At 40.9% G+C, this 19,907-nt stretch overlaps 1 protein-coding gene across 1 annotated transcript; it reads left to right on the forward strand.

The window, feature by feature from the left end:
- Positions 1–13,759: 13,759 nt before the first annotated feature.
- On the forward strand, positions 13,760–19,615 carry LOC307266112 (terminal nucleotidyltransferase 5A-like). Its single transcript, XM_080048032.1, has 2 exons — positions 13,760–14,834; positions 15,987–19,615. Exons 1-2 carry the CDS (start codon positions 14,409–14,411, stop codon positions 16,800–16,802), a joined length of 1,242 nt encoding a protein of 413 aa, XP_079904158.1. The 5' UTR covers positions 13,760–14,408; the 3' UTR covers positions 16,803–19,615.
- Positions 19,616–19,907: the final 292 nt, after the last annotated feature.

Below are 19,907 nucleotides of genomic sequence, written 5' to 3' on the forward strand. Positions count from 1 at the left end.
GTATAATACTTCTCTGAGATGTAGTGGAGTAAACGGATGAAGAGTTTTACGTTTTTTTGTTAAATTATCAGATTGGTTATTCATCCCATTAATACTGAAGATTTAACACTTGAGCTTATATTAACCGTGTAACCGTGATTCGTCTTACTTTGGGTACATCTTTAAGCCTTTGGCCGATATAAAGAGGATCCAAATACAGTATGTCAAAATCAGGCATGCATTAGTCTGAAGTTGTCCAGACCACAGATCATAATGTAATGCAGCTTTTAATTCCAGAAATACTTGTTTTCATTTAAATGAGATCTGATGTTTCCGAACTATCAGTTCAGGGACATTCAGCTTGCGTTCCTCAGTATTTTAAAACTTTCCCCACAGCTGCCTATGAATGCATGCACACAAAAAGAGAAATAAACAAATTCAGAGCATTGATGTTATGGGTGTTCGGAGCTCAGTGTGTGTTTTGGCTTGCTGCTAGTCTCGGTGGAAGATTTTCACGGGAAGGGCTGTTCTGTGGAATTAAGAGCATGTTCTCTCGGCCATGTATGTTCTCACGCCAACACAATGCTTTATATTTGCTCTAGTATATGAGAGATGCTAATGCCTATTATTTTCAATCTGCTATACCTTACTTACGGACATCATTATAAAACAGATATGCCAAACATGGCAGTAGCTCTGAATTGAGCAGCTGATTGGCAGAGTGAAACAAAAATAGACAGTTTCTTGGTTTAGCAGCATGCAGTTTTTATTTTCTTTCTGGGCCTAGCTGCAACAAAACGATGTTGACTTCTGCTACAGCAAAGTCTCCCCCAAACTCCTTAAAGTAACACAATGTTCACCAGATTGCCAGTCCTGACAGTAAAGTACGGTGGGTTTATAAGAACTTATTATCCGAAAACAGCTTCTGCTGGAGACATTGGTGAGGAGGGAGCTGTAAGGGTGCCATGCCAACCATAAAACTAAAAAGCTAAGACTCTAAAACTCTGCAGAGTCACAGGGAAATGCAAAGTTGGACCCCGTTCTCTGTTGCATCGTCACTATATACATACTGTATATGAGCGACCGAGCACAACTCTCCATATGATCCATTATATATATGAAAAAATATTGATTATAGCTGCTTTGATAGCTAGCATGGCAACTATTAAGGGAATATACATACCTAAAGGGGCTAATAAAAAGCTGATCAAAAGGGCTGGTGTCATACCCTGCTGAATAAGCTAAATTGATGGGCATGCCTTCTATATAATACATTTATCTGCAATCATCTTTGTTTTTTTTAAATTGTTTGGACACAGGAACAAATAGTTAAAATATGTTTTCTTTCTGTAGGCAGTCACTTTAAAAGTGGTGATCTATAAGAGTAAAGCAAGACTCTGACTGCTAATGGTTTTTTTAATAGTTTATATCAGAGGTCACCAACACAGTGCCCGCGGGCACCAGGTAGCCCGCAAGGACCATATGAGGCGCCCGCAGGCCTGTTCTAAAAATAGCAAAATAATCTATTTCCCACCTTTTTTAAGTCATTGTAGATCATTATTGTGAGAAATCATTAATATGTGTCTTCACATAGATGAATATCATTAATCATTAATAATAATATATAACTAAAGGCAAACTGAGCAAATTTGTTATTTCAGAAGAGTGTATCAAACTGGGTGCCCTTCGTATGACGTAGTACCCATGAAGTAGCCCTCAGGTTCAAAAAGGTTGGTGACCCCTGGTTTATATCATACAGAGCCCACAGTTGCAGTTGTACTGGCTTCAGTTTGATCCTCACTGGCTCAAAGTTTTCTTAACTATCAATGAAAACATAAAATGAGTGTTAACTCAGAAAAACATCCGTGAAGCCTCCCTGTCACTTTGTGTTCTCACGTCTTTGTGCTTAAAAAAAGCAAAGATCTGTGCTGACATGTGCGCCATGTAACCAACCATGTTATCACTACAACCGGAGGAGGAAGTTTGGTTCTTCTATTATTCCAAATCAAAACAGATGTGGTGTGTGTGTCTGCATAGGCGAGTGTTTGTGGTTCTTATGTAGATGTCCACCCTGCTGTTGGTATGTGTGTTGGTGTGTGTGCGTTTCTGTCAGTCTGTGTCTGTTTTTCCCTTGTTGCACTACAAGTGTGTGTGTGGTCCATAGTTTCTGTTTATAGACTCTCTGCCATGATTAGGGTCACTTGTTTGTGCTCTGTTTGTATTTACTCTTTTATCACTCAGCGTTAGGTTCCATATGTTTACCTGTTGGCCAGATCTGATGACATTTGTGATCTTTAGACGAACCTGGACATTGACACGTGACATGACAGTCCTAATTCAGAAAAAGCCAGTTTCAGCAAGAACATTTCCTTCCAAACATTGTGGCTTGTATCCCTTTGTAGCAAAGCGATGCCTACTCGCTACCCCTCTTTACAAGGTGACTTGTGTTTTTACGTTGTAAGCAATTCAACTTAATTGATCTAGATATATAATTAATATACTTTGTTGAGCTGTGCTGCGACCTGTAGGACTTTAGTAGAATAAACATTGAGAACAAAATTATTTAGGGGATCCATAGTCTGCAAAAAAACACAAATTTTAAGACTGCAAAAAGTACAGATAAAGTAAAGCTCTTGTGGCTGAACCGGAGCAAATCCAACATCTAGTGGAAGGACATCTCAGAAGCCTGTACTTGCTCATAGATTTGGATTGAATAGTTCAATAACCATATATGGGTGTCACATTAAGAGTCCACACACCCCTGGCAATGTAGTAAATGTCTCTCTCTCTTCCTCCCAGCTGATGGCTATTTGTGTGTTTGCCAAAAGTCATTGAAGTCACGGGCAATTGACTTCCTCATACCCTGTTAAAATGGGAAGTTAATTGAATCCGTATTTGTCTTTGTAGTTAAAACGTATAAGCTAGGGAGCTTTGGTCTTGGTGTAATTACAACATCCGATCTGGGAAAACAAAAAATCTGTGCCTAATATTGATAGCATATGCAGTACATGTATTGAATAAGGCGAATTATGACCTCAAGATTGTGGGGATTTAGTGCCTTAAACCTGAGTCAAGAGACTTCTCGACATGGTATTCTGACCACACACACAATGCCCTAGCTCTCAGATTAGGAAGTGATTTAGCAGTAGATGCACACTCCCATGATATAGCCAAGAGTTCGACCAATTTCTGTGGAAACTTATTTGAATGTTTAGACTACTGCCACGTGTCTATTTTGTGCAACAATGCACACTTTTCAAATGTATTAACATAACTAACACTGTGGACTTCAGTATGTTAACCAGCAAACAGATCTTGTATTAAACCATGCCACAATTACTAGACAAAGATTTCAGGTAAACTTGGCATGAAATATGACCAGAAGCACATGCTGGTTTACTATGTACGTGACTAGATTTAATCCCATTGTTTCTTATTTCCCTTGGCAGTGACCCCAGTCTTTGTGTTGCAATAGGCTTTGAATAAGATGGTTTCACTTTTATGGGAGTTCAGTAGAAAACGACTCTCAGTCATGTAAGAATGTAAGTGACAGTTTGGAACGATTCATACTAAATAAATCATCCACCTCATACATAAGTTGCCAAGTTGAAGCTGGACAACACAGAAACAACAACAGTTGCAGCCAGGGATGACTTGCTTTTTATCTGCAATTTCTCTGTCATTGTGTGACTTTCTTTTTGTAAATCTTTTTTTGTAAATCTTTTGGCTGGACACACCAAAAAGGATGCTACTGACATTCAAGCTTCAACACCTCAAACTAGCCAACCTTCTTGTAGTGAGGTTACAATGTATTGCAGCTGTTGGCGTTGACAGTTTTTTCTTTATCTGAAGCTATTTCAGTTAGCTTCCTGTAGAGCACAACCAAAGGAGCACACTAAAGTAAATGTGCTACATGTGGATCATGCATTTTGGTTCCACTTCTAGCCAAATCTAAGAGACAACAAAAAAATCTGAATGAATATTTTTAATTGATATGTGTTAACGTGTGTAAAGCAATTAGTGTGGTGATTTTATAAATGTATTTATATCATATTTTTAAGTTGTTTAATTTGAAGTAAAAATACAAACTGCACAATCAATCTTGATTGAACAGAGGAAGGAGCACAAGGGAAATTAAGAGAGAAAACAGCAACATAGAAAGCGAAATGCCATGTCCTTTACTCGAACTGTGGCTGGCCCAGGCCTTTTCCTAAGAATAATGAAGTGAAATAACAAGCAGCTGTTGATGTTAATCCACAGCGGCAAGTAGTGCTGGCTACTTCCATACAAGCCTTTTGTACATTCCTGGGATTGGGTTTCACAGGAACACTATCTTAAGCCGACTGGAATTAAATTTTGATTGATTGTATTTTTGAATGTGAAATGACAAATACTGTACGTCAGAGTGACTCCTACCAGGTAATGTGCTGTCATTATCTGACAGATATGTCATGGCCTGATTACTCATTGATTGATGCTTACAATTAGGGACAGTGAGTTGCATCAGAATCAGCAGTCAGAACATAAGCAAAGGTTGAACTCGGCTAATGATCTGGTGTAATTATTGCCATATCTTTCCCACCGCACACAAAGCTACTATACACACAGACACACAATCCACCTTTAAGTGTCTTCTTTCCTGATCCAAACAGGAAATGCCTCGTTTATAAACACACGCTAATTATTTATGAGGCAACATGACAAAGATGGCGTTCCAATAAATACTGTTCACGTCCAGGAATGATGCAAATAGTAACAGAGTTGCTGGATTCATAAAGTGCTGGAAGTTTAGCCATGTAAGAATTTGGTAAAGGTTTGAATGTAAAAAACAAATATTTGTAATTATACGATCACAAACCATTTGAAGTGAAAAATGACTTAGCTAACTTGAGAATGTAGAGTCTTGCAACATGTGTGCCATTCGCTCTAGTTTGTGCCTTCCACGTTTTATCATTACATTCCAGTCACTGAGCTAAGCATCTGATTTTCTGAAGAAAAATGTACCCGATGTTAATGTGTTCTTTACAACGTGAACCACATTTAAAGAATTGAACTGTCACTGTATGTGTTTTGCATATTGATATAACTATGTGCACATGTATTTCATGTTCAAACTGACTTGTGTTGTACAAACAGAGTGATGACACATGACAATGTAATGGTAACACAAGAGTATGTGTGTTGTAAACCTGGATTTTGAATGTTCTTTAATCACGTTTATTTACTGATTCAATAAATACCTTTAGGCAGTGGAGTAGTCATACTCAGGGATTTTGTGGTTTTCTTTTTTGACTAGCACCAGCACCTGATTAAAAGACAGACATGAGCAAAGCCGGGGGAACCGCTGGCAGGAGCTTGAAACAGGCTCAGGAGGAAAAGAAAGCATAACACGACAAAGTCAGGAGGAAGCATCATGGGCTAGTGTGAGAAATAGGCCAAGGGTAGTAAAAGAACGGTCATGTAAGGTAAATAGAGAAACCTGGGGTATGTGACATCAGGCTTGGAGGGACCCAGCTGGCTAGATGCTGTTTGTGAGGTGGTTACGTGGTCCACCGGTGCTCGAGTTAACAATTGTATTTCAGGCTCCTCGTCATCATCTATCCATCGATGCTTGCAAGGATTTGTCTAATTCCTCTCCTTCTCTAACCCCCCCCCCCCACCCTTTCTTGATTTCCAACTCATTACCAGTGTTCACTTTATTCTATTTCACTCCTCTGTCTCTTCATCCAAGACCTCAATTATACACCAGAGAAATACAGCTTTATGTTTTTCATCTTTCATTCACTGTGGTCTTCCCTCCCACCACCCACCAGTGTTCTGATTGTTGGGAGCGAGAGAAGAACGCCTCACCCTAATTCACTGTTCACCAAGGTAGCGTTCATACTGAGGTTGAGACAGTAGAGCAGAGGAGTTGGGCTCCACCCTAAACCTTTCATAACAGAGCAAAGGGCCAAATGTCTGACCATGGCGCTGAATTACTGCCACATCACCTGGAGCTGCACAGTGCTTCCCCAGCGTGGATTTTCGTCAAGATCTCACTACCAACAACCCCTTTGAGCCGAACACATTTCAATAAAACTCATCCTGAACCTGATCTGACCTATTAAGTGTTAAATGTTGATCCTGTTAGCAGATTGATTACTGTGAGCCAGGAGGGGTGTGATGGCAGATGTGTGTCAGTTGTGCTTTTTTGTTTCTGTGCCATTTTGGCAAGAGGTTGCAGATGCAGAAGTACTAATCTCACACAACAGATACGAACTGCGAGATGATGTCAATAATAAAGAACTGCAGCAATTTTTGTTTTGTTTTGTGGCCTTTAATCATTCTGCTGCCGTCAAAACAAAGCCGAGCCCACAAGCAAATGCCTCAGCTGCACAAGCAACCAGTCTTCTTTGAGTCATCCGTCCCGCAGACGAGAAACAGACAAAAATGTGAGCTGTTGCCGTGGCTTCATAATAATGCTGACACAGGTCTCAACAAATAAAACTGCAGAAAGGAATTAAACGGTTTAATTGCGGAGATACAGCGCACCAGAGATTGTGCGGACAAATCCATCCAGCAAACTGAATTTTCCCACCGTTTCTCTAAATAGCAGCGTTGTCCTGAACAGAACTACACAGGAAGTTGAGGGGGAGAGCTTTGGATGAGTGATAACTTAATTGGGGTAATTTTGTGGTAACACTTTACAATAAGGTACGCAGAATTTTAGGTAGTCACTCAGTAACAGATGAAAAATTAATGAGTAACTACTACATAGTTATTCAGTCACTGCTATATACCTATACAGTAACTACTACTTAGATATTATGTAATGATGTAGTAGTTACTACAGTGGTATAGAGTACTCATTCATTTTTCATTAACTACCTACAATGTTGTGTACTCATCCTTTAATACCACACTCCTGGCACACCCCATTTAAGGATCTAATGACCTTACTTGGATTAACACTGTTGTTTACCCAACACAGCTGTAAAAATACCGTGCAAACATTACAGCTCAGTGTGGGAAAGTTAGAACAGAAAAGTAAAACATAGAAAGTGTGCGTGACAAACTGTGATTGTAAGCAGTGTGAAAAGAGTGCCACCTAGTGAGATTCTAATGGAGTTTGACAATGTGTCTCCGGCCACTTTCAGTTGTTTGCTGAAATCCAGCAGATGGCACCATAGTACTTTCATGCTGTGTGAGTATGATACAACCTTTGTAATGACTACTTTGGGGTTTTCCAGTTTCTCCATGAAACTGGAAGAGAGATGAGCGAAAATCTACCAAATAAAAGTTACTCTTCTTTTGTAAGAAATGTTTTAATTATTTACAATTGACTCCGTTTTTGCGGCATAGAAATGTGCAAAATATACACACAAATATAAATAATGTAATAAATGTAATAATCCTTAATAGAAATAAATAGAAATTTGTGATGCTGAATTTTTTTTAAGTCTGCCCTCCTAACCTGTGAACCCGTGACCATTTATCATGGCCCTGACCCCTATGTTGAGACCCACTGGTACATTCTTGTGTGTGACCAACTGTGTGTGTGTGTGTGTGTGTGTGTGTGTGTGTGTGTGTGTGTGTGTGTGTGTGTGTGTGTGTGTGTGTGTGTGTGTGTGTGTGTGTGTTTGTGTCTGCAAGTGTGTGTGTGTCAGCAAGTGTCTGTAAACATGGAAGAGAGCTCATCACAGTATAAGTGTGGTCTTGACATGGCAAACCACAGTGTCACACAGGAAGCTGAGTCACTGATAGAGCAATTCACTTCCTGTTTATTTTGTCAAAGCAGTGTGTCATGACAGGTCTGGGAAACCAGAACAGTCTGTTAAAAAATGTGGGGAAATATTAACTTGGAGTGGATTTTATGAATCTCTGTGGGCTGCAATAAAACACAGAGTTTAGTTCAGATCACAGGGTGTTTTAGAAAAAGCATATACAGTATTTCTTTTTAAAATGTTACCTTATGTTATGCTTGCATTTTACATGGAGAATGTCTGTGCTTTTTCTTGAGCAATACACGTCTGTGTGCATGGTCAGACTGTAATCTTATGTGGTTATTAGTGATACATTTGGAAACAACAGCTTGCACAAGTTAAAGTGAAACTGTCCCTGTAACTTAAGCCTATACTTCTAATGCTCTGGTATAAAAGCCACCGTTTAATCGTCATTTCGCAGTTATTTGTACTTTTCAAGAAAATATCTTAAAGGTTTATATCAGTCATTTACATTCTCCCCCACAGAGCACCTTCCGGGAGTGCTGCTGCATGGCTTACAGCGCAGGCAGGCACATCAGTGAATCTCATTAGTGGCTGTTGAACAGTTTAGTGGGGGCTTACACTACTGAGCGCGCTTCTCAAGGTTGACTGGCGTTAACAAAGGTCTGGTACTACAGGGTTAACACTGATTGCAAATACTGATGAGTGTCTTTTTGTGGATACAACGTCATTAGCTATACAAGCTTCTATGCACTATACATCTTCTGTATATGTGTCAAAGGGCAATGGCCTGGACACTGAGAATGTGAATTACATGCACACAGTAGCAGAAAGAGGAAGGTCTAATTGTTTGCAGATGAATAATTACTTGTGCTAAAAGAGTGATGAAATTCACATCTTCAACAAATACTGTGGGGCAACCAGCATGAACCAGAATGAATACAATATGTCTGCAACTGCTGTGGACTGTCTCTGTTGATGCTGCTATCACTAAACTGGATTAAACAGGATAGAAACATTGAAAAACAAATACATTCATGCATAAGAGCTTATTCAAAATAAAATACTCACACAACAATCTTTTAAGATACTGGGATGAAAGGGACATGATAGCAAAGTGGAAGTTTAATGTGTTTACTGTTTTCATTAAAGGAGGTCAATATGGGAGGATGGTGTAGGCCTAAGAGGGAAGAGGGGGTTTGAGGTTTCTAGTTTAGTATGGAAGATGGAAGAGGTAAACTCGTTTTCATAGTTGCAGTCCTCCCATGAACACATTAGAAGTAAAAAAAAAAAAATACAGAAATCCAGTTTTAATTTATGACACTGAACAAGGTCCAGTCTTCCATGTGATAAGAATGTGATGTTGTTGTTGCTAGCTAGTAACTTTTATTTGTGGCATCAACCTAGTGGAGATGGTAGGGATAGTCTTGTCTCTATCTTCTTCTCTTAAGAAAATATTTCACTGTTCATGCAGACTGGCTAAACATTAATGCCAAATGCTGCCGTGCAACAATGCAATGGAAAATCTAAATCTGACATAAAACACGTAGCTAAATTTTTTATATAATTCAAATCTTCATTGCAAAGAAACCCAGTAGCTTGTTTTGAATACATGTCATATCATGTTAAAATTGCAGCAGTGAAACAACAATATACTGTAAATACATATATGTAACACGTAGATAGAAGTACTTGTTAGGTGGAGACTGTTATGTTTGGTCAACATCGAATCAATGACGAGTTTCCCCTCCCCTTCTAATTGAAATCTAGTTGAAAGAATAAAAATAGTAGGAGGCCTTAAAGGGATGGTGGGAAAGAGGAATGGAGTGGAGGCACGTTCAGCTAACGGGATCACCGTAATCTGTTAATGAACGCACAAGTGTAAGAATGGTGAGAAAGGGGAGGGAAAAGAAGAAGAGTAGGATTGGATGGAGGGAGGAAATAAAGGATTGATAGCAAAAGACTGGGGTGTGCAGGGCAAGGCAAGGAAGAGACGATTGAGATGGGATCAGAAAGCTGTTGACCGTTGATGACCCTTGATCAAAGAAGGAACCTAGTCAATTTGACTTTTTAGAATAAGTTTAATTTAATATATCTGAGTGTAGAGAGTGGTGTGTGCAAACATAAATATAATTTACACAAATTATAATACAGACATAGAGCAACACACAAAGACAACAGTATACATACAGTATAATGATAAGGACTTTGCGATACAATATGCATCATGATACATTGGTCACGATATGATATGTCACGATACATTGCGATACGATGCATTTTGCGATATATTGCAATATTCTACAGCTTTCACTGAGAGAATAACATGTTGCTGTGCACACTTTTGGCGCTTTTCCACTGCATGGTATCAGCTCAACTCGACTCGACTCAACTCACATTTTTGGCGTTTCCACCGCGAAAACATGGTACCTGGTCCCTGCGGCGGCTGCTTTTTTTGGTATCGCCTCGCTCTAGGTTCCAAGCGAGCTGAGCCGATGCTAAAAAGTGACGTTGGCAGACAGCCGGCCGCTGATTGGCCAGACGGTAGTCTCTGGCCAATCAGTGGCCGGCCGTCTGCCGACGCTTCTGATTAGCCAGAGACTACCGGCTTCATGTTGTTTACTCTCCCCAACTCTCCGGGACTTTTGAGTGTATTTACGCCGCGTGCAGCCTTCTCTGGCTCTCTTTCATTTGATTTGCATCACAGATCCGATTTTTTTCTCTCCATATATTCGCTAAGCTCACCCAGTTGTGTTGGTTGTTGGGGAAGTTACTTTAAACATACGAGAGGAGACATAGGGCAGCTAGCAGCTAGGCTAAATAGCCTATATAGCCAGCTGTGACAGACATGATAGCGAGTGATTACATTAAGCTTCGGACTGAACTGATTACCTCAATAAAATATTCAGGCTGAGACACGGCTTGCATTTGAAAACACGTATCCTGAAACAAGCACTAAACAGTCAACTTTATCATGCCCGTGTTTACGTGCATAGGGATGTACGTGACGCATCCCTACAGCTGACTGTGTGGCAGAGTCACACATCAGGACACCAATCCTCCCTTTTAATTGCCCATCACAATATTCTTCTACTTCTTTTAGCAAACAGATACAAGGGGGGTATTTCTTAAACATTTTTCATCCGTCTTTTTGGCGGTTGGTTCAGTTAATAGTGCAACAACTGCTTGTAATTTCTGCTTTGCTACTTTGCTCCGGAGTTGGCTTTCAGCCCCTTTGACGACCCCGCCCACGTTCAGGAGGTACCATTTGCAGTGGAAAACGACCCGTGCTGCTACCAAACCAAGTTGAACTGAGTCGAGTTGAGTCGAGTCGAGCTACATGTGCGGTGGAAAAGCGCCATTTGTGTCATCTTAATAGACCACAACCCATTACAGTCAAAAAAATTTAGTTCAAAACATTAATTTAAATTATAAACCTGATATTTCAAATACATATTGTTGTGATAAAAATGGGTGGGGGGGACAGTTTGAAGATACAGCAGGGGGAGTTCTGAGCATAAGACAATAGAAGAGGTGTGACCAGTCTGAGTGGTTTTTTGTATATGCATTTGAGGAATCTACATTTCAGTTTAGAATTAAACAACATGCAATATATCTCATTACACTTATAAGAATTAGGAATCTATACAAGATAAATACAATGTTTCTCATTGCAGATATAAGCATTCTAACATTTTAGTCCGGAGATATACCATATGCAATATTTGCCCATCACTCCCATCACAATATATTATATATCACAGCCCTAGTATACACTGACGCCAACACATAGACAGAGTACATGCATGTCAATACGCACATATGCATACATGCACACACATATACACAAATTTGTTTCCAAATATGGCGATCCGTCTGGCAGCCTGAAAAGGGGTCGGTCTAAAATCCCCTCACCAATCCTCTGTCATCCACTTGGCAAGTCAGGGGTCAGGTAAGTCGCTGCTTCATGGTAAGAATCCCCAGCAGTAAGCCTGACATTGAGCCAGTTGGTGAATGGGGAAAGTCCAGAGTCTGACTCGCCTGCTGTCGTGAGTAAACTTGCACAGCTGCGTTGCCTTTAATCTGGAAATGGGGATGCAAAAACATCTGGAACACGGCTTGAATGAAGGATTTTTTGGGATTTGCATTGCAATGAGAGTTATTTCCCTGAAGAAAATCCTAATGTCACCATTGTTAATCACAGCCTCAGAGTTGTTAGTAGCTGCTCTTGTCACTGTTTATTCAATGAGACTTAAAGAAGAGAAGAAGTAGAAGCAGGAAGTGAAAACAGCTCCCAACCTGAACAACTAAATGCCATTGACACTTATGCCATATGACTCAAATGCCTATGAGATAAAGTAGGCTATATGTTTAATCTACTTTCCAGATACCACAGGGTTTGAAACGACTGTGTGTGAAAAAGGGGAAGAAGTTTAGTTTGTTTAGTTCAAATATGTAAGCTATAACGCATTCTCAGTTGTTATGTTTTAAGGCTTAAAAACTTTCCTCATTACAAACATCCCTTTTTGAAGTATGCTTCTATAGGGCTATGCCTCTTATTACCTGCAAAGGTGTGAGTGGGTGTGCGTGTGTCTCCGTGCACATAGCAGTGTGTGCTTGTGGGAGTGTATTTGTGTGTTCTGCACATACAGGCTAATCTGCGGTAAGCTGGTTTATGGGCTCGTCTGCTGTGACGCAGGTATACGCTCAGCAATGATGGATTCTCACTGACATCTAACCTGCAGAGACTATATGGCCTATACCCTACATACTGACAGACAGTTTATACACCCTACATGTCAGAAATGTATATCACCAATGCTGATCTTTTTAAATAGCTAAATAAATATACAACATGTGTTATATGTAAAGTTATGCACGTATGCACAGGTTTTCTGAATTGCTCTCTCAGATTGTAGATTAGATGGGGTGCTGCACACAAATTCCTGCAGGGCCAATTGAATGTTGGGTGAAAAACCAACCCTAGAGGGCATCGGGTGTATGTGCACCCATCCTCACCTGTGAATGATCAGGCGCCTCGGTAACTGCAATACAAGCAGGGAAGCTACTTTGAAAGTATAGAAAGAGTTGAACTACAGCAAAGCTACCCTGGAGAAATCTAGTTTGGTTAACTCAAGCTATGAAAAAGTAGTTCAAACTACTTTGTAAAAAAATACAAACTTGACAGTGCACCTGACATGAAATTATAACAAAATAAAACACAAAAAAAGTCACGTGCAAGCAAAAAATGCCATTGAGTTTATTGCAGAAACTAAAAAGTGCCAACTTGTTCATCACATTTCACTATAAACCAAAAAATAAACAAGGGGACGGGGCTTGTCATTGGGGGTTCAATCGGAAAAACAATGTAAAAAAACATTATTTTTAATTAAAGTTATTTCATTAAATCTGGTGGCCCAAATGGAAGAAAAGTAAATAAACTACATATGAATGTAGAACTACCAGCATGCTACTGCAAAATGTAATCAAACTAGTAGTTTAATTCCATGTAGTAAACCACTCCCCAACACTGAATACAAGAGTGAAATTAATAATGAATGGGATATCTATGATGTTGTTATTCAGAGTAAATCAACTATGGTTTTGCAAAACAATCACTGTGCACCTAAGCTGTGATTGTCTGGCCATTTGAGCATTCTGGGCATCTACTTGTTAACATTTGATGATAGCTGACTGAGTGTATCCTCACTCCAGAGATCAAATATTACAATGATAAGCTGAAATGAGATCAGTACACCCATTGATGATGCAAAACGCAGGGAAAGTATGTGCTGGATCTTGAGAGAAGAACGGGTGCCGAGAAGACGATTCAAAGCCTGGGGAAAAAAGGGTTTTAATTGAGGTTCGATGTCCAGTCCGTCGCCTTCTCTCCCCTCGAAACGCCCATTGTCCAGACACGCCTCAGTCTCCGAGCATACAGCCACTCATACTATAGTGAAGAGACGGTGGAAAGCGGCGGCAGCTATTAGTAGGTGTGTGCTGTCAATCAAACCGACCCGCCCCTGGCGCTTCTCAGACGGGAAGCAGCATACTTGTCACAACTTCTCCAACAGCTGCGGAGTTGGACCTATGAGTTGGACCTCTGTGGCATCACACAGTATCAACGAGCAACAAACGGCCACAATGTGAGGGGAAAGGCAGCCATACACCACTTTCTCAAAGTTGGTGTGCTGTGGAAAAGCGTAACAGTCTTGAAACGACGCGTAAAGTTGTTGTTCCACACCGGGGACGCGCAAAAAGTCTGTGCGTAAAAGTGAGTCATAGAGGACACGCAACAGGCGTACAACTTTTGCTGCGGATGAAACGTTGTCTCGGCTGCGATGGATGCGTCGGTGAATCTTTGGGACGTAACGAAAAGCTGACACTGCTGAGGAACAATCATTTCGAGCTTTTTACAGTCGATGTTTACTTTCCAGAGTTTGGCGCGGGGCAGCAGCAGATGCTGGACAGTGACAAAGCATTACGGCTGGAAAGCTCATGAACTGAATTCGTCTGGACTGCAGACTTTTATGTAAGAAGTAGGATAAGCACAACGCCTCCCAACCGCCATGCGTAGAGACGCTTTGTCGTCCAGCATCTCACTTGTATGATAGCCATCAGCCCTAAACGTCCAATTCTGCAGAGAGTTGCAATCTACCAGATGCATCCACTACTACTCCATCGGGAGTAAGTGTGAAAGTTTTGTTCTGTGCACCTCTTCTAAACATGGACGAGAGTTTGGAGTCAGCTTCGCCTGACAGCTCCTCGGACGGGGAGAGCATCAACCTCAGCGTGCTCAACTGGGAGCAAGTGCAGCGGCTGGACAACATCTTGACGGGTTCGATCCCCATCCACGGCCGGTGGAGCTTCCCCACTCTGGAGGTGAAGCCGCGGGATATTGTCAAGGTGGTCCGGAGCCGCATGGAGGAGAAGCGGATACATGTCCGGGAGGTGCGATTGAACGGCTCCGCTGCCAGCTACGTCCTGCACGAGGACAGCGGTCTGGGCTGGAAAGACCTGGACCTAATATTCTGCGCCGAGCTGAAGGGAGAGATGGAGTTTCAGATCGTGAAAGATATAGTTCTGGACTCTCTTCTTGACTTCTTGCCCGAGGGAGTGAATAAAGAAAAGATCACACCGGTGACTTTAAAGGTATAGTGTATTCTCTTATATAACATATGACTTGTGTTATAGGTAGCCGATTTATTTATATTAAGAGAACAGTAACTACTCTTTTTTGTGTACCTTATTGTAAAGTGTTACCAATAGCCTATCATTTGCAAAGCTGATCTCCCATTTTGTCAAAAACTTCTTAACCTGACAGGAAATACAATGCATATGCTTATTTGTGTTGTTTATTTTATTACTATGCATACATATTTTCAGTTGGCAAAAATACTTACTAAATTAAAATGTACAAAAACAAGATTGAGATCTTCCCTGAACACATGACAACAGTTATAAAAGCTTACAAATACTCAAATGGAAAGTTTCCAATTGAAAGAGGATTCTGTCTAATCCAATTGGAATCAGATCCACATTAATAAGACTTCCCTCAGTCAGTTACCTGGATACCAATGACTGCCAGGGCAACTAATGGCCTACCAACAGATGTGATCAGCAAAACGTCATGACTAACAGACCAAAGCAAGATTACTATCTGATGCAAATAGTTTTAATTTCCACTCATTGAAATCCTGCTCAAACTACAACTGCTTTTTGTTATTTCTTTCTTATTCTGAATTGAAGATTTCCATATTAGACCCTTAGAATAATCATTCTTAAACATCACGAGTATGTGTTTTTAATTACTAACTGAAATGTGGTTTGTCAGTAGAAAAAGAAGAAAAGTGCTTTGCTGCTCTGGTAGGAGAGCTTTGGCACTATACATTACAGCTGTGAAAGGAGGAAGCAAGAGGAGTATGAGTGACTTAACAGAGACAGAGTAGGTCTCTGTGTGATGGGAAAAATGTAATCTTTAGTCCCCTTAATATAGAAAAATAAATAGACACAAGAAGAATTGTTCTTTGTATGAATTGTATGTTGGACCAAATGTATTTATAATGGTTTGTTATATTTAGATTACTAAATGTATGTGTGTTGCTTGATTCTGAAATATGGCTAAAGAAGTTTCATCTTTATCTCAACTCCAACAAATTTCTTTGCACCAGTTTGCATTGACTTCTAACTTGCACAAAATGAGATGCATCAGACTCGGATCATGATCAACAAACAGTATTTTTATCTGTTCAGTCTGTGATGACACTTAATGTTTCAATTGTGTTTGTGTGTTTATTTTTTCAGGAGGCCTATGTGCAAAAGATGGTGAAGGTGTGCAATGACTCGGACCGCTGGAGTCTCATCTCCCTCTCCAACAACCGCGGCAAGAACGTGGAGCTCAAGTTTGTGGACTCACTGCGGCGTCAGTTTGAGTTCAGCGTGGACTCCTTCCAAATCCGCCTGGACTCCCTCCTCCTCTTCTACGAGTGCTCTGAACACCCCATGGCCGCCACCTTCCACCCCACCATCCTCGGAGAGAGCGTCTACGGCGACTTCCCCACCGCCCTCGATCACCTGCGCAAACGCCTCATCTGCACGCGGGCCCCCGAGGAGATCCGGGGCGGTGGTCTGCTGAAGTACTGCCACCTGCTGGTGCGGGGTTTCCGCGCGGCCTGCGAGAGCGAGATGAAGCGGCTGCAGCGCTACATGTGCTCGCGCTTCTTCATAGACTTCCCCGACGTGAACGAGCAGCGCAGGAAGCTGGAGTCCTACCTGCAGAACCACTTTGTGGACCTGGAGGACAGGAAGTACGACTATCTGGCCACGCTGTACGAGGTGGTGCAGGAGAGCACCGTCTGCCTGATGGGCCACGAGAGGCGCCAGACGCTCAGCCTCATCTCCTCGCTGGCACTGCGCGTCCTGGCCGAGCAGAACGCCATCCCCAACACCGCCAACGTCACCTGCTTCTACCAGCCGGCTCCTTACGTCTCCGATGGCAACTTCAGCAACTATTACGTAGCCCACGTCCAGCCCGTGTACCCCTGTCCTCCCTCGCCTCCTCAGCATTACTATTGCCCTCCGCAACATCCTATGTACGGCACCTGGTTACCCTGTACCTAAAGGGTTGTGCGCAATCATGCACTTTTTGAGCAACTGGTGGTACTCATAGCCCCTTGAAAGGGATGAGAGACAATATTTTTGATCTCTTTCTTGAGATAAGAAATTGAGGGAAATGAGAAAAGGTAAATCCATAGACAATATGGGGCAAAGAGCAAAGATAAAAGAAAAGAATAAAGAAATGAAAACAAGAAGCTGGATGGAGGCAGTGGGCTAGAGAGAGGCTTTACCTCGAGGGAGGGGGCCACAGTAGGGAAAGCCAATGAGACAGGCTGGCAAATCAGTTTTGGGGTTCTTTCATTGGCGCTAAGATCGATTTGATAGAACAAACCACAGCTCGGCCTCTGAATGACCAGCCGCCTGACTACCAAGGTATGCTCCTTGTCTGTTGATTAATGGCTCACAGGAACTCAACATTTCAAATGATGAACATGTATAATACGTACATTTAAAAAAAACAGACTAACATGAAACACAGGAGGAAAATCATGATGTGCTGAAGATGTTGATTTATGGTCAAACAACAGGGACTTTCTCAACTTTCCCTTATGCACTATAGGTGTGTGCGGTACCCATATTACCAATGCAAAATGAGGAACTGGATACTGTTTACAAATCCAAAGATGGACTTTGATACTAAACTTTATCTGAATTCTGAGGAGAAGAAGACAAAACAAACAACTAAACAATGCATGCATTATTTCTGTAAAGGAATACTTTTCATTAAGTGCCTAGATGAAGCCTAAAGGGAAGAGATATATTTGTGTTTCTATTTTGTGGAGAACTGTTGTTTAATTGAGATTGTCAAGGTGTAATGAATCTACTGTGGGACATAGAGTTTACCTAAAGGATGCTTAGTAAGGTCTCTCACAATTAGGGAGGTTTATGGCCAACTGATTTCTATTTTTGACGATATTTAGTCAATGACTGCTCTTACCTGCACTGCTGCTGGGCCGAGCCAAGTCCTGAATAACCAAAGAGGAAGTAACAACGTAATCTCATCAACTGTAGAGAGAGGGGGAGGTGGAGTTTGGATGAGAATTGCTTTAAAGATTAATACAGAACATTTTGAGAGAAACTCTTGGCAACAAGAGTGAAAAGGAGAGAGGAAAAAACAGTTCTTATCTGCAGTTTAATTTGGATTGCAAAACAAAAGTCGACCATTGCACAACTTGATAGTCAAAATTATCCAACCGTCTGTTGCGGAGGAAATGCTACAAAATTTAAAAAAAATTGAAATGTAAACGATTTGCCCAAAATGCGACTTCATCATATGTGGACCTGTATGTCAAAATGCATTTAAGCTACCTGCTACAGTGTTCTTGTACCCTTTGGTATATGCACACTGAAATGCACTGTGATGAGTAGTTTCACATACAAAACTCGAGCTTGATTAAAGGTGCCCTTAGGGTTTTATGTTTTGTAAACAAACAAACGTTATGTTGACATTTAGTGTTACTAAATGTTTGCTAGCTTCTATTTTTACTCACATGATTGAGCTTCTTAGTGCATTACAGCCACCAGCTGTCCACCAGTGAAACAGCATGAAATTGATTATGGGATATAAAATTTCCCTGCCTGCATAGTTGCATGTGCATCCTCGTACGTATGCACAAGACAAATAAACCAGCGACCTATTCGTGAAAACACTGCTCCATGGCGCTACAATTTCTCTACAGGGTACCTTTGACTTTCCAACACAGATTAAACAAGAAGTTAAGCAGATACAGTATGCAATGAGGTTGAACTACAATTTGAAACAGGGACACCCAGTTATTTCAAATTACACTGGAAAGTTTAACACTTTTGTAGGCTATATAAATATCTAAAATAGATACAATTATCTTATTTTATCAAAAATAAATGGTCACTTTTTACATTGCTGTAAAACCATTTGATATGCCCTATGCACTGTAAAAGACATGTTGGGATATTTCCTGTCCACATGTGAGAGAGAGAGAGAGCAAACCTTTCCGCAGACCACACAGTGATACAACAAACTGTCTGTTCATCAGAGGGGTGGAGGTGAGATGGTGTATGCAGGAATGTAGCAACAGAGCAGCCTATGAATGGACTGGAACAAAGGCATACTACTGGTCAGTCAGTCAGTCAGCCAGCCAGCAGATTATTTTCAGAAAATGTACTTTGTGAAGCAGCCTGAGAAGCTTTAAGATTATGTCAACTCTGTGAACATTGGCCAATGTGTATTTCATCTTCTCTTTCATGGGTCAAAGTTGTGAGGAAATTTGGGCTGCATGAGCAACATAGTATCACTCTTTAGCGTGGAAACCAAACAAAAGGGAGTAAAATGGAGAGTAGCAGAAAAAAAGGCAAATACATGGATAATTGAATGGCTATCAGACAAGTTGGCTATGAGTTTGTCTTTTCTGACTAATTTGGAAATAAGGTGTACATTATGAGCTTTTCCAGTGCAAGGGACTGAAAAAAAATGCAGTGCGCATACTCTCCAACATGTTGTCAGATCTCCTATTTTTTTATCAATCTCCTTTTTTGTACAGTTGTGTATGGCTGATGTAGCAGGCGGATTCAAAGCTGTGTCGTTGAGTCAATTGTGTGGTGTTGGCGAATCTATCTTTTATTTTGGCCGATGGACGCAGTAGCATACGTTGAGATGCAGATTCAGCTTTGTTAATTGTTGTTTATTGTAATGTGTGCTATGAGCTGTTTCAAATGGGTTCCTGTTGCTCTAAAGAGATTGTTTCAGTGTTTCATCATGTGTTTTTAAAATGCCGTCCCGTTTGGACATGAAAGTAATGATCTGATAAACTGTGTTCAAGTTGACCGACTTGAGAATTAAAAACAACAAAAAGAAAATACCATCAGACAAGAGTTTTTCAGTTCCCATTTTTTTGTTTTCACTCTTGTGTCACACACCCACGACTAGCTACAATGACAATCTGCATTATCTTTCCCAGACTGTTTATTGAACCTTAGTTCAGCCAAAGAACACAGCACTGGCAAACGTCTTCGTTAGATTAAAGTCACAGGGTGCCGACACAATCCCATCGGGCACCATGGTCAATGCCAGTGAGTGACCGCTGAACGTGACGGATTTTCCCCTCCAAGAGACGTCATGACAAGCATCAG

This window comes from Ammodytes marinus (assembly GCF_949987685.1).
Source record: "Ammodytes marinus genome assembly, chromosome: 19".
Lineage (NCBI taxonomy): Eukaryota > Metazoa > Chordata > Actinopteri > Uranoscopiformes > Ammodytidae > Ammodytes > Ammodytes marinus.

Bases quoted from the DNA above. Each gene is read 5' to 3' on its own strand.
- LOC307266112 (XM_080048032.1), top strand. From the start codon at position 14,409: ATGGACGAGAGTTTGGAGTCAGCTTCGCCTGACAGCTCCTCGGACGGG. The intron at 14,835-15,986 runs GTATAGTGTATT...TTATTTTTTCAG, and splicing joins TCACACCGGTGACTTTAAAG to GAGGCCTATGTGCAAAAGAT.